At 38.7% G+C, this 14,851-nt stretch overlaps 2 protein-coding genes across 2 annotated transcripts; both read right to left on the minus strand.

Moving 5' to 3' along the window:
• Positions 1 to 2,281: 2,281 nt before the first annotated feature.
• On the minus strand, positions 2,282 to 4,927 carry LOC105924653 (C-type mannose receptor 2). The gene is made up of 5 exons (XM_036146919.1): positions 4,467 to 4,927; positions 3,985 to 4,365; positions 3,539 to 3,892; positions 3,310 to 3,404; positions 2,282 to 3,201 (listed from the first exon to the last, which is right to left on the minus strand). Exons 1-5 carry the CDS (start codon positions 4,504 to 4,506, stop codon positions 3,109 to 3,111), a joined length of 963 nt encoding a protein of 320 aa, XP_036002812.1. The 5' UTR covers positions 4,507 to 4,927; the 3' UTR covers positions 2,282 to 3,108.
• Positions 4,928 to 11,143: 6,216 nt separating this feature from the next.
• On the minus strand, positions 11,144 to 13,571 carry LOC110368038 (immunoglobulin gamma-1 heavy chain-like). The gene is made up of 5 exons (XM_036146996.1): positions 13,517 to 13,571; positions 12,697 to 13,401; positions 11,800 to 11,928; positions 11,679 to 11,725; positions 11,144 to 11,589 (listed from the first exon to the last, which is right to left on the minus strand). The coding sequence occupies exons 1-5, from the start codon at positions 13,569 to 13,571 to the stop codon at positions 11,410 to 11,412; spliced, it is 1,116 nt and encodes a 371-aa protein (XP_036002889.1). The 3' UTR covers positions 11,144 to 11,409.
• Positions 13,572 to 14,851: the final 1,280 nt, after the last annotated feature.

A 14,851-nucleotide genomic window follows, 5' to 3' on the forward strand; every position in this document is an offset into this window, starting at 1 on the left:
ACAGTGGAACATTCTCTTTTACTTGATTTTCCATGCAAACACCATGTTTTGTTTGTTTTACAAACAGGAATCACTCTGTCAACTCTTCTACTCTCGTGTTTTCCCAGTATAGTCTGCTGTTCAGGATGAGACCCAACTGCTTTCCCTGAACTGGCAAATAAGATCCATGCCCAGCTAAATGGAAAATATGCAAATTTCTTTGCCTCTGCATTTACCTGGAGAATCAAACAGGGATTTGATAACCAACATTTTCTATCAGTGCTGATGAGGTATGGCCTGTTGTTTTCTGACCGTTTTGTCAGTCCAGGAACTGTTTTTAGTTGTGTGCTACCCAAAATGAACACACTCTGCTGTGTGGGGTCCTGTTGGTGGAAATGTAAGGAAATGCCTTATGATTATGTGCTATGGTCAGTGTATTGAGCAGGTGGCCATGTGGTGGGCACAGAATGGAGAAATGCCTGTTCTGGTGCAGAAGTGGGTAGTAACTAGCTCCTCCTCAAAACCAATCAGCATCTTGGGTTCATCTTGAAAGAACTCCACATCCTCGTCTCGGCCTTCTCCTCAGCAAGCAAGCAGTGGCTTTGCCGTGTCTGGTTTGGACTCTGATGACAGGATTCAATCCACCTCCATCCCCTTCTCCACCATTGTAGCCAAGGCTGGCTTTCCTACGGTCCTCCTTTTTTTTTTTTTTTTTTTTTTTTTGCAGCTGTAGTGGCCCACGTTTTTCAAAAGTAGGCTGACAGTAAGAGACATTCAGCAAGGGACCGCCGGTCGGATTCGAACCCGGGTCGACCGCGTTGAGGACTGACGCCTCTGTATATGGGTCGCGCTACCCGCTGCGCCACATGCGCGCCCCCATATGGTCCTCCTTTAACCTCGTCCCTATCAGAGTGTAATTCCTCCTGGACTCTTACCTCTAACATCTCAATCGGTCCGGCAGAAGACCGCCATGTTGAGCCTGGTTCTGCCAGAGGTTTCTTCCCAAAGGGGAGTTTTTCCTCTCCACAGTCGCTTCATGCTTGCTCATCATGGACAGTTCATGCAAACCTGTGTTTATCCAAGTTGGACATCTAGCTCAAACAGATCATCATATGGACTGAACAAACTTTATTTATCTCCACTCCACCACCAGTTTCAGGCCTGGGGGGAAACATCCCTATTCTCATACGGCTGCTTATGCACATTGAAGTATAATTCAGCGTTAATGTTTCCTGCCGAGGTCTGAGCGCCAAAGTCTTAAAATATTGTATCAATAAAATTCTTCTAATTGCCTTTTCTATCCGTGTGAGTTTTTCAGATTGAATTAATACATTAATGCCAAAAATGTGTTATTGAATCTTAACCTTTAATCACATGGAACTCAACCTGAGTTGAGTCAAATTCTAACTTCTTAAGCTGCTTTTCCATGTTTTCATGGAAAACAGGAATCTGTTATCCACAGTGCTAATTTTCTGGGTTAGCATTTTACTAGCACTATTTTGTTTAACAGACAGGTCATATCGGTTCTGTTTGTACTGCCCTATTCAATTTCTGTAGGTAAGACAGACAAATAAGTTATTTTTACAAAAAGTGCAAAAGTGGTGAAGTTGGTAGCTCATCCATCGGAGTTCCTGACGTTATTTCAACTGTTGCTACTGTAGGCAAGAGGCTGACTACTCATGACACCTTAAAAAAAAGTTACATTAACTATACTATTTACTGAATGCAAATGTTGTACTGTTGTCATGGCTGCCGGAGATAACAGTACCAACACAAACATCTATCCATCCATTGTCTATACCCGCCCGGGTGGCATGTCGTGCAGTAAAATACTCAAAAATAACGTGAGTAAATCTGGTAAGGAATTTCCAAATGGTGATTAAAGTCATTAAAAGACAAAAGCAAAGGGGGAGCCCTAAACCTAATAACTGGTTGTGCCCAAAATAAAATAGTTTCTGTCAACTGGCAGAAAAAACATCATACATTTTTTTAAGAAAAGATGATATGTTTTCTTTTTAGCTTCCAGCTTTCATTTCAACTGTTTCTCTTCCCCTACCTTACCTGATCTATCTCAGTTTTTTGTAAACTCCTTTTAGACAAACCTTGAGTTTAGACTAAGGAAGAAAAAACTGAATGGGATTAAAGCCTAGGAGGATCTCAGTAAATTATTGAAAAATATATTGTTATTCAGTAATTTCATTCAAATGTTAAAACTCATCATGTTGATTCATTGCACACAGAACAATACATTTGATGTTAATTTTTGTTTATTTCAATTATAAAGGTTTACAGCTGAGAAAAAACAACAAAAAGGAAAAACTATTCCGTTTCTCTGAGGACTCTTGGGTGAAAAAAAATTATATCTCAATTCAGAAACATTATGTTTTGCAGTCCTTATGGGGCTGTATCTTAGCATAATAATGAGAAGTTTATTGAAAGAAAAAAAAGTTTTTAATGGTGCAAAAGCAACAAAAAAAAAATATCTCTAGCCTTAAAAGTACAGTGAAGTGAAGCCCATTCAAACAGTTTCCAAAGTATAACAAAAACAGAAAAAAAACAATAAGAAACTAATTCATGGGACAGGAGCCCTGATCAAACTCTGAGGTCATAAACAGCACAGTACAAGGCAGAGATATTTGCATTTAAAACTTTTTTCATTCGGTAATAAACATTTCTTTAACATTCAAGTTTCCCAAGAGACTGAAATACAGGTTTTTACTTTTTGTGAGCCATAATTATCACAAATAAACATTTTAAATACTGTATACTCCTCTGTGTGTATTTAATGTATATATGATGTAAGTTTAATTTTTTGTGTTACTAAATTCAATACATTTCTGGATGGTATTTTCGCCTACTGAGCTGCACATCTAAAACTAACATTTTAGAACTTTGTGTTTCACAAAGCCCTGGGTTATTAATGTAGAAAATGCAGCAGCCATCATTTTCAAAAGAATAACTTGAAAGTTCGGCATAGCAGATAGAAGTTCGGCTCCGCTCTGCACATATGACCTTAAAAGACAATCCAAGGTGTCCTCTTCACTGTACATCAAGATGTCCGTCACATCACAGGAGTCACATTTGACTAAATCCTCCCCAAAAGAAGAGAGGGAAACCATGGTGCATAATTTAGAGTTCAGTCTTTTTCTTGACCTTGAAGACTTTTCCGTCGGGCTGCTCAAGAAACTTCAGTGGCGCATTCTCCTGCAACTTCTTGTGGAGCTGGGAGAGAAAGAAAGTGTTACAGTTGCTAAATATTTTAACACAACTTGGATTTTTCAGGCAGTCTGTAATTTAGTCACGATTCACTTAGTGCCGGAAAACACTTGCCTCCCTCAGGAGCTTGTTTTTCAGATTCGAGTCAGTCAGATTCCAAGAGTCGCCTATCTTCAGCTCTAGCCTCACTACTCTCCTCATTACCTTCTCTGGTTGGAGGAAATACACATTTGTTTGCAATTATGTCTGTTATGTGTCATTCCCGAATAAGCAATGAATTTGTATGTTCAAGTAAATGTCACATCAGCAGCTTTATTCTACCAGAGGAAGTTAAGTCACTCACCTGTGAACCTATAACACACAAACGGCCTTTTATCTTCACAGGGTAAAAACCTCCATGTTGCCAGTTTTGTCTCAGCTACAGCGCCACATATGACCTCCCTTGAGCCGATTTGATTTGATACGTTAGCCCAGTTGCGGAACACGAAGCTGCTCTGATCAGACCAGTAAATATTTTCATTTCTATGTAGACCAGTCCATGCCCAGTTTCCAGTCGGCACCAGTTTCTGAACTTGTTGGTTCTCTGTGCTGTTCCCTATGTTGGCCAGATCTACAAATTTGTCCTGACAGTAGCGTTGAGCATCGGACCAACTCATTTTTTCATTTACCAGCACAAACTCAGTTCTCCCCGAGGTCCCTGGAGTTTATGGGATAAGAGAATTACACCGTTTGGTCAGATCACATTCATAATTTCAAAATCAAATTTTTTCCCCCCCTCTCAAACGTTACCTTTATTACAAACAAAAGGTAATTTTGTTTCACAGTTGTAGTCCCACCATCCTCCGCTGTCTCCAATGCACACACAAAACTGACTGGCGGAAATGAAGTCAGGATCGCCATCGGATGTCTCCCAGTTTCTGTACTCGGGGCTTCTCTTGTCCGGTTTACCTGACCACATCCAGTCGATCTCACTGTACAGACCAATCCAAATCTCAGAGCTATAACCAGTAGACGAAACATTTTTTATGAAATGCTTCATGTCTTCAGAATTTCGGATGCTTGCCAGGTCCGTGTAATGCTTTCTGCAGTAGGTCTTAGCCTCAGTCCAATTCAGATTCTGATTAACAAAGTGGTAATGATGCTCCAAGCATAAGGAGAGAACAACCCAACCTAGAAAAATACAGCAAATCTATAAAGACGTAAGATCTTAAAACAATTTTAACAGCAGTATCAGAGAAAATAACTTTTTATCAAAGGTTAATACAGTATACCTGATATAACCCAGGCACCCAGCAGGAACCTCTCCATCATGTTGTAGCGCTGTGCTCTGTTAAAGGAAAACCTCCTTCACAAATAAGAGAACAGTTCATATATGCAAAGCACATCAGCGGGGGTGACTATATGGAAATAACCATATTTAGAAAACGGCAGGCAGTTTGGTGCAATCTGGAGAAAACACAACTACTCAAGTGGGAATAACAGAGAAACCTGAAAGCACCAAATTAATCACCAAGCATGGATAGTTTGATTTGGAAATAAATCGCTCCATTCGCAGCCTATCAGTGGACATGTAAACATTTTGCAAAAAGCTAGCAGGTGCTGAACAGGACACAGAGGGAGGGGGGGCATCACTAAAATGTGGAAGTGGCAGCTCTGGTATTAACATGCATGGTGACTGATACGGATGTAAATGAACAGGTCCAACAAGGACAGTTTGTACCTGACATTAAAATTCATCCTCAGTGATAGGATCAGTTTCCTGTTTAACATGTAAATTAACAAGAAGTCACATGACAGTGTCAGCTGAGCAACAAATATGATTCTGTGTGAAAATTGTGGCTACTCAATATATTTCAATATACGTTCCTACATTTTAATTGGCTTAATTTTGACTTTCTCTCACTAAAAAATAGATAAGTAAAACAAATGGCCAAGATTCACCTTACTTTTTGAGTAAAAATAATAATAATAATAATAATTATAATAATATATATATATATATATATATATATATATATATATATACATATATATATATATATATAATATATATATATTAGTGCTGTCAAACGATTAAAAATTTTAATCGCGATTAATCGCATAATGTCGATAGTTAACTTGAGATTAATCGCAAATTAATCGCATATTTTATCCTTTTATTTCTGAAAGCGTAATAGCGTGTTTGGGCATTTTAATGTGCAATTTTGCAATAAATGACACTAATAAAATACATGCTTGTACAAAACATATTTTTATGTTATTTTTCAAGCACTTTTCAGAATTGGAATGAAAACATCCTGGTGCCAAATGTTAAACTAGTTAAACTATATATATATATATATATATATATATATATATATATATATATATATATATATATATATATATATATATATATATATATATATATATATAGATATAGATATAGATATAGATATAGATATATATATATATATATATATACATAGATATAGATATAGATATATATATATCCCACTTCGGAAATCAAATTGATTGTTCAAATGGAATAGATACCAGGTGGAAACTAGAGGCAGTTAGCAAGACCCCCCAATACAGGAGTGGTTCTGCAGGTGGTGACCACTTCTCAGTTCCTCTGCTTTCTGGCAGGTGTTTTGGTCACTTTTGAATGCTGGTGGTGCTTTCACTCCAGTGGCAGCCTGAGACGGAGTCTACAACCCACAGAAGTGGCTCGTATAGTGCAGCTCCTCCTGGATGGCACATCAATGTGAGCTGTGGCAAGAAGGTTTGCTGTGTCTGTCAGAATAGTGTCCATGGAGGTGATACCAGGAAACAGGCCAGTACATCAGGAGACGAGGAGGAGGCCGTACGAGGGCAACAACCCTGCAGCAGGACCACTACCTCTGCCTTTGTGCAAGGAGGAACAGGAGGAGCACTGCCAGAGCCCTGCAGAATGACCTCCAGCAGGCCATAAATGTCCATGCGTCTTCTCAAACGATCAGAAACAGACTCCATGGGGGTGGTATGAGGGCCCGACGTCCACAGGTGGGGGTTAAGATCTAGGAAGTGTTATTTTAGTTATTTTTTGACTATATACAACCGTCAACTTAAGCAGTAAATACACTAGACAACGTAATGTAAGTGGTGCTGCTCAAGTGCGTGTTTTTAAAAGCAGAAAATTACACCGGACGCTGCAACGTAAACTCCACAGATACATGTTTCTGCGCAAAGGTGCACCTTGGCCTTCCTTCTGCTAGTTGATGAGGTGTTGCAAGAGGAAAGGCAGAGGGCTTTGTGACAATGGGTGCCTCCCATCAATCAGAAGTTTCAGCAAGTTGACTTCTACCACCTTGTGGCCGAACCAAGGCCCTGTCCCCAATACTCACACTTCCAACGTTGTACCCCTCAAATGCACGTTCCCACTGAGGGTTTGAGTGCACAGTGCGTCCCGATTCTCCAGAGTGGTATATCACCCCAACCCCTTTACGCCCTCAATCCACACTTTGGCGAAGTCTGCTTTGATGCGGATATTACCCACAAGTCATTGCTGGATGTGATGTTTTGAGCCACAAAGTGAAAATATTTGATCTAAAAAGACCTTAAATCATACTGCCACATCTTAAACACATGACTAATCAGCATTTTTTAACCATGTTGCTTAAAATAAATATGGTAGTTATTTTTACCTATAAAACTGAAATGACCTTAAATGGTAGCAGCCGGTTTAATTTTATTCTATCTGCTTTGTTGAATTTGTTTGATGTATTTGCACTTTAAAATGTCTGAAAGCACCAGGTAATGTTTTTGTTTATTTATTGACTTTATTTGATCTGAAAGTGTGTTTCTGAACAAGTAAGCAACCAGTTATGCTTCCTATGTGCAATGTTTTTTTTTTTTTTTTACCTCTCAGCAGTTTTTAATGAAGTTACAAAAAATACAATAAAGAAATAGTTATGAAAAATACCAAATGTGTTTATTTTTTTTTATTTTTACTTATTTTCTGTAAAAAAGAAAATGATGTCACAAGGTGCTATCATTATTGAAAGGCACACAACGTATATCTTTTTAGTTATTTTATATTTATTTTGTATATTTCTCATTTGTGGCTATACCCAATCCAGTCAAATTTTGGTTCCTGCACTCTATTCCCCTCGAAACGATTTCTTGTTGCAATTTTAATAATCTTTAGCCGTAAAGATTGCAAAAACAGTGATGGTACCATCATTTTTGGTGTTGCAGTTACGACACAGAGGCGCAAGTCGATGACATAGCCCATACTGTCCCAATCCTCTGTTTTTTTTATGCATGTAACCTGTGCATTGGAACACTTATGTACACTTCCACCAGCTACACATTACATTGAAGTGCGTAGGGTTTAGTGTGAGTATTGGGACAGAGCCTATGACTCTATTATTTTGGGATACTTGCGGTAGTGAACTTTGACACACGATGTTGTTTTCCTGTTCATCCCTTGCCAAACAGGAGCGTACACATGTCTGAAATTAGAACTCAACCTAATTTTGGTTTCGAGTAAAATAAATAAGCCCTTTGAACGTGCATATTATGCATCTAGTGTAAATATCTTGACTGGTCCAAAAGGAAAGCTAACCCACGCTTAGAATGTGTGCAAGCTGCTTTGCTGTGCTGTGCTTACATGTTGTAAAGCGTCTGGTGTATTTTTTTTTCTTTAGCCTGAACCTTGCTCTCTGTTGCGCTGCATCCCTCCCTCCGGTGCTCCTCCCACACGCTGGAGCCTGCCATGCTGCTCTGATGTTTACCCTCGTCTTATTTTGGGCTCAGTCTAATTCTTTCTTTTTACCTTTTTATCATTTAATTTTGTCTTACATTAAGCAGACCCAAATCAAGCTAGCTTTGGAATTTTAAAGTAGCTTTCACAAGATTATTATTATTGTATTTTTTTTTTTTTGTATGTGGGTTACCAAAATCCTTCCTTCAGTTCCGGCAGAAAGCAGCTGCTTCCTCTGGCCTAACTCAAAGTGGAGGCCAGTCCAGAAACAAATCATGTGGGCTATAGTCAGTGCTTGCAGTGGTGGAGTATGATAGGAATCACGTTTTAGGTTTGCATAAGGTCATTTGATACTCTTTGCCCAAACAAAAAGTTAAGCTTTAGGAAACTAAGGGCCACTGTGGGCTTTTAACTGGTGGTTTTCCTGTCCCTCTTGTTCATGGTCCTATTTTATGGAGCAGTATCTCTATTGTATCCTAAACAAATCATAGACCTTGAATCTTTTCACATTTTGTTATGTTACAATCCCAATCGTCATTATATGTAACCGTGAATGTTTACAGTAGACTAACAGGAATAAGGGCATAACTGTGAAAAGTGGAGAAAAAAATAATAGAGGATTTTCTCATTTTTGGGAAATGAAAATATAAAATGTGTGACATTTCTGTCAGCTTCTCTTTGTAAAGAAAAAAGTTGGTGCAGATGCAGTGTTAATTTCCACTGCACGTATTGTTTTCCATGTTGGCATAAAAGTTATTTTTTAATTCAATCTGACTGTCTCCCACTTTTTTCATATATTCACTTTGTCCTCTATGGTTCAAACAGGACTTATTGTGTCTCTTTTTTTATGCATCACTGATAACTGTCCTGTATGTGGATTTTTCCACTTGAGCTGTGGATCTCTAGCCTCGTGAGACCATCCTGATCTCGCGAGTTTTCAAGGTTTCACTCGCAGATCAGTCTGGCTACCCTCCGTTAAAGAAAATTTGGAGCCGTTCACCAAACGAACGTCCAATCAGCGTTGGCTTTGAGGCGGGTTGAGGTGTGACGCAACGGGAAGCGCGACAGTTCAGTCTAAACAACATGGCGGCTTCAGCCGATGAAACTAGCGTTAGCGTGGCTATCGAGCAAGTTTTATCGGAATTACAGAGTATTTCTTTGCTGAGCTAACGAGCCTTTACCTGCAGCAGCAAGAGTAGCCTGGCTTGTGGTTGTGTTTTCGTCGTCGCTCTGTTACGAGCGACGACGAATCTGATTGGTTTATTTGGCCCGTCTATCACCAACATAGGCCAATCAGCTAACCAGTATTTTCGCCCCTTCCCAAAATTACTTCAACGGAAGGTTTCCAGATGGGTATGCGGAGCAAATCTATCTGGCGGAGTCAGGTAAGTGGATCTCTGCCGCTACCTCAGAGTTAGCATGGGCCTCTTGGTTGCTTCTTTAACACTATTCTGACCCGGTTTGTCAGTTTGGTCCTACCTTGGTACATCTGAAGATTTGCATTACTCTTTCTGTTTTCAGATCACAAGTTTAACTGACAGTGGCTTCGGTGAAAGAGTGAAAGAGCTAAGCAGATTCTGAGCCAGTTTTCAAATCTGCAGGGTGAAAGAAAGCACGTACAATTATCTGCAGTAAAAGCTCATTCAATAGCTATGTCAAGGGGAGAGAAGGATAAACACTGAAAGACAGGGCCAAAAGTATCATCTATGGACAGAGAAAATGAAATTGTTGGCAGCAGGAGCTATCTCCCCCTTTCCAGGACATTGTGACACCTAAACAGAATGCCAGGACAAATTCTATGAACAGAGAAATCAGAGAGAGCACATAACATTAGAAGCTGAAACAAAATGAAATAATACCAAGTGTTTCAGAATGACAAAAATGTATTATTTCCTCCAGCAGCCTAAGCCTATAGTATCATAACTATAGAGATAGCTAAGCCACTCTAACTAGACGCTTAATCAAAAAGGAAGGTTTTAAGCGTAGTCTTAAAAGTAGACAGGGTGTCTGCCTCCCATTCTACTTCTACTACGGCAGTTCCATCGACCCTACTTGGTTTGGCTCGCTCATCTCGTCACTTCCCTACTCGGTTTATCTTTGGGCAGTTTGTGATTTTACCAGGCTCCTGGGGGGTGGCTTTGACACTTTAAAGAAATCAAGAAATGGTAGATGATAAAATATACATCATTAATAATAAAAACAAATAAAACAATACAAATAATGCAACATAAAATGCAACAATATTTTATGTCAAAGAGAAGTTTGGCTCATATACTGGTACCCAGTTCCTCTCAGCATGCGGCTTCATGCAGTAAAAGAAGTGTTTTATTTAGATCCCTGGATATTAAGGTGAATACATTAACCTTGACCTATGCACCTATATTTGAGACTTCTATTTTGAAATTCTTAATTTGACCTTTCATATGATGAAGTGAGCTAACAAGGATTCCTCACGGCATAAATTTATGACCAAGCAGCCCGGAACACTTTAAAAATCCTTACATTGCAGAGTGTTGCATGCTTTGTGCACCAAAAATGGCTAGAGAGTCACAGTCAAGATTCAAATGATTAGTACACACTGTGAGAATTTCACACTTTATCATCACTCTATCCTGCTGTGTCTCGGCTCTGTTCTGCACTCCAGTCCACAAACCACCGAAGAAAACATGACAGTGCCGACTTTTCAACAGAGGGCACTCGGGTGCTGCTCCCAATAAAATTGCAGGAAGAAAAGTGCAGACAAAGTAAACATAAGTTGCAAAATAGAGACGATCATATCTGTTCTTTTTTTATCGTTCCTGTTCGGAATTATGTAAATAAATTTTTTGTGCAAGCCTAAATTCATATTTTTTATGTTGGGGGACGTTGGCCAGATGACTGTGTATGTATGGTCTTAGACTTGGCTTCCATGTGACTTCATGCTGGTCTCTAATTGGTTACTTAAATATTCTGCTTGGGATTCAGCACTTCTCTTTGTACCCCTAGCTATTCAGCGCATTTTATTTATCAGCTGCCATTGCTGAAATCTTGACAATGGATCAAACATGACTTCTGTGCTGGACAGATTTTATAAAACTCAGCAACAACTTTACATGATAACACAAAGCAGAGTGTTTTCAGAACTTCTTTTATTTGATTACAATTGCCTTGGAAAAAGCCACAATGTATTACCTTGCCAAAACTTAAATTGATTAGGCTTCACAAATTGCAGATTCTTTAAGACACAACCTTTGTTTTGAAACTTGCCGTATTTGCAAGAAAAATATAATTTTAACTTGTTTTGGTTACCTAATTCTTGCATAGATGTGTGATGAAACACCGCTGCACCAGCATAGGAGAACAGTGTTACATCCATACAGTTAGTTCTTACAGCAGTGCAAACGCAGCAAGAGATGTTGAGCCCTTGAAAAACTGTATAAATGTACACAACCCCAAGTTTTTATTAAATTTCTCTCACATCAGTGTAAAAGCTACCACACCTTGGTGTTTTAACGAACACCATCTGACATATTAGCTGGCTCATACGTTGCGACAGAGTCTTCTTGACACGTGGATTTGCTCTGTTTCACACTCGAGTACACACATTGATCATCTCTCTTTCTTCTTGTTCCGTTAAACCTTTGTTGCCTTAAAACAGAATATTGGAGGCTCTCTTCATCTGGGTTACCCTGATACAGAAACATATAATAGTGAATTATCTCAAGGTGAATTAGTATCAAGCTCTTAACCAACTTTGATATTTTAGATTTAGACTCACCTCTGAATGAGCTGTGCAGCGATCTGTTGGTCCTGTGTCTGAGTTTGCTGTGAAACAGATGTTTTTTTTAGGACATTAAAAACTATCCTACTTTAAACAGCGTGGCAACATTTTAATTTACCTGTGCAGTGAGACTGGATTTTTCTCTTCATCCTGCATATTGAAAAAGCCATCCAAGCACTCAGGATGATGGTGAATGTCAGAGCTCCAATTAAGAAATAGACAAGAAGTTCAGAGGAGTTCAGCTCGCCTGTGGAAATAATGTATAACAAAGTATTTCACACCAAGCAGGAACCCTTTGTAGAAATCCGAGGGAGACCAGAATAACATGACTTCATGCTTAATTAGTCCTGGTTGTTGATTGGCCACTTGGGAAGGAAAAATCGGCATGTTTTTCTCGATCAGGGAACACAGCATATCAGATGCTGACAAGTAACACTGGTAACAACATTTCTCATTCTAGCAAAATAAGTTAGAAGCTTCGAGAAAAGAAACTACATCTAAAAAAACGTTAACCAGAAAGATTTCCTTTTTACTGTTAAGTTGGATACAACTGTCAGTTATTTCTTAGCCATTTATTGTGATATGGCAAACTTCTATATATTGAGGTGTGCATAAATAAAAGTCTGCAAGCTATAATCTCTCTAGTGAAGAATTAAAGAAATTATACTTTATTTCTTTTAAATTAAGTTTTAATTATACATTGCTCAGTTTCATAACCCCAAGCATGTTGCTGTATTTGCATGGGCAGGCAGCTCTGTAACTTTGAGCTATCTTTGCATTGAAGAAATGATTGTTTTATTTTATTGTCAACACAGTTCAGTTTTCTATTTATTCAGAAAGGTGATGTCCGTTATAGTCCTTAGAGATAAATTGGAATTGGATAAAAATGAAAAAAAAAAAAAAAATGAAACTGCCAAAACTGGTCATTGGAAATTGGCCACACATTTCTGATGCTCGGTGCATCTTTCCTTATTTGTATGGAAGTGAAAAGAAATAATTTTGAACTCATTTTTACCTGCTGATTCCATGTTTTTCCAGTCTTCAAACAGTAGATGTCCACATGAGGCTACGGCACAGCGGTTGGTCCCATCTTGAGAAACATTCAGGTTCTTGAGTGGCAGACTGTAGTCACAGATGTACGTTGGTGTCATCACTGTCCTGTTACACTGATCACTCTTCCCCCCGTGAGAGTAAATGAGTCCTGGGTGAACTCCTCTAGCCTCTTTAAACCAGTAAAAGCTGTACTGTTCATTGCAGCTCCCTGTGTCTACTGTGCAATCCAGAGTCAAAGAGCCTCCGGGCTGGTTGGCCTCTGAGACTGTCTGGTGGACCAAAGTATGGATGTTAGAACCAGAACCTTCTACGCTGACTGTAGCTCCATTGCCAAACTCAAAGGTTTGTGAATCAATAGCGACGCAGTAGTAAGTAGCTGAGTCTGAAGGGTGCAAATCAGAAATTTGAAGGTGAGTTTTACCATTACCCACTTCTAGAGCAAGACGAGAATTGTTCTTGTGCTCATTGTAGAAGGTGCCATGTTTATCGTGTTTATAAAAAGTCACAACGACATCAGGCTTCTGTCCCAGAGTTTGCTTAAACCAGTAAATCATCACTGCGCCTTCACTGTAGAAACATGGCAGAGTAATGCTGCTGCCAACACTTGCTGAATGAAAACCCTCTTCCTGACGTATAAAAGTGGATGAGCTCCCACCGATGTTCTGAGCTGGAGAAAGAGAAAATGTTTCAATGATCTAGAATATTGTTAGGAATATATGGATCCATTTTAAACAGTTCAATGTGTGCGTGTGTGTGTGCAAAAATAATTTCAAAAAGCTTACCTGAACCCTCCAAGAAGAGACAAGTAAGGCACCAAGCAAACTCTAGGGGTGTCATTGTATCCACAATGCTGCACTAACTGACATGAATCTCATTATAAACTCTGCTGATCAGAGAGAGGACTCCGATTGGCTGAAACGAAGTGACGTCTGAGTGCATTATTAGAGAGCTGATGTTCCTCTCTACTGATTTCTGCTCCTTTGTCATAGTGTTGGTCAATTACATTTTTCATGAAACTCACTTTCCTTCCATTTGCATCACTTATAATGTCAGTGACTATAAATAAAACCAATCTTATCTGATCCCACGTCTTAAAAAGAAACATTCAAATGGAGAACTTTTGACAATCCATTTACGGTCCAATTGGACAAAATAAATTGGGTGGTCTGAAATATGTCTTAAATGTCTTTAAATATGAGCATCTCTAGCCTAGTAGACTGTGTGGGATATCCACCTAAGCATCATCAGCAAATCCTCCATGTTCAGCTGAAGAGGGCTACATTTAGCTGCAGACTCTAAACAGGTTTGGATCTAATCAGCATAATTGCTTTATGATTTTTTTTCATTCTTTCAAACTGAATATTATCTCCAGCAATGAAGAATTGTATTTCACCAACCCCAATGGATTGTAAGTGTCTAGGTAGTAGAGAAGTTAATGGACCTACTTTGCGTGCATAATCAAGTAGAGATAAACATTTTCGGTTCTGCATGAAAACATGATTTTATCTCATTTGATTATTTAGGGTTTAATTTGGCAACACACCACCTTCATTTATTTAGACATTGCTTAATATGTGAAGGATCATTATTATCATTCACTCTGCACAGTATAACTAACCATTAGGACAACACTTTTCAGTTTTCATGCCTTGGGCAAAAAATAATTTTTCACTAAGTTTACACTCTATGTGAAGTATTTTGGGCTTTAATCACTTAGTGTAGCTGCAGTACATGAATTTCAAAAGGAAAAAAAAAACTCTGCACTTGTTTCCTGTCGGAGACCACACAGTGCAGAGTGACTTTAAACCACACAAAAGCTCAACAAAGATTGTAGACGTTTTGATGTACAGTCCATCCTACTAAAAGAACTGTGCTTTGTTGGCAGAAATAGAAAGAAACTGGACCTGAGACATATAAAATCATCCAAAAAGTATTAGTAATATGAGCATAAAAACAAACAAAGTTTGTTGAGTGTGTGCAAGACGGTGATTGCTGCATCTTCCACTAACACAGCAATTTTACCATCTTATTCACACACACACACACACACACACACACACACACACACGCATATATATATATATACATACATATATATATATATATATATATATATA

Source organism: Fundulus heteroclitus, chromosome 14 (genome assembly GCF_011125445.2).
Source record: "Fundulus heteroclitus isolate FHET01 chromosome 14, MU-UCD_Fhet_4.1, whole genome shotgun sequence".
Taxonomy (NCBI): Eukaryota; Metazoa; Chordata; class Actinopteri; order Cyprinodontiformes; family Fundulidae; genus Fundulus; species Fundulus heteroclitus.

Coding starts and splice junctions, on each gene's coding strand:
- LOC105924653 (XM_036146919.1), bottom strand. CDS start 4,506: ATGATGGAGAGGTTCCTGCTGGGTGCCTGGGTTATATCAG. Junction 4,366..4,466: donor GGGTGCCTGGGTTATATCAG/GTATACTGTATT, acceptor GTATTTTTCTAG/GTTGGGTTGTTCTCTCCTTA. Junction 3,202..3,309: donor AAAACAAGCTCCTGAGGGAG/GCAAGTGTTTTC, acceptor TTTCTCTCCCAG/CTCCACAAGAAGTTGCAGGA.
- LOC110368038 (XM_036146996.1), bottom strand. CDS start 13,571: ATGACACCCCTAGAGTTTGCTTGGTGCCTTACTTGTCTCTTCTTGGAG. Junction 11,929..12,696: donor GAAAAACATGGAATCAGCAG/GTAAAAATGAGT, acceptor TTATTTCCACAG/GCGAGCTGAACTCCTCTGAA. Junction 11,726..11,799: donor AATCCAGTCTCACTGCACAG/GTAAATTAAAAT, acceptor TCTGTTTCACAG/CAAACTCAGACACAGGACCA.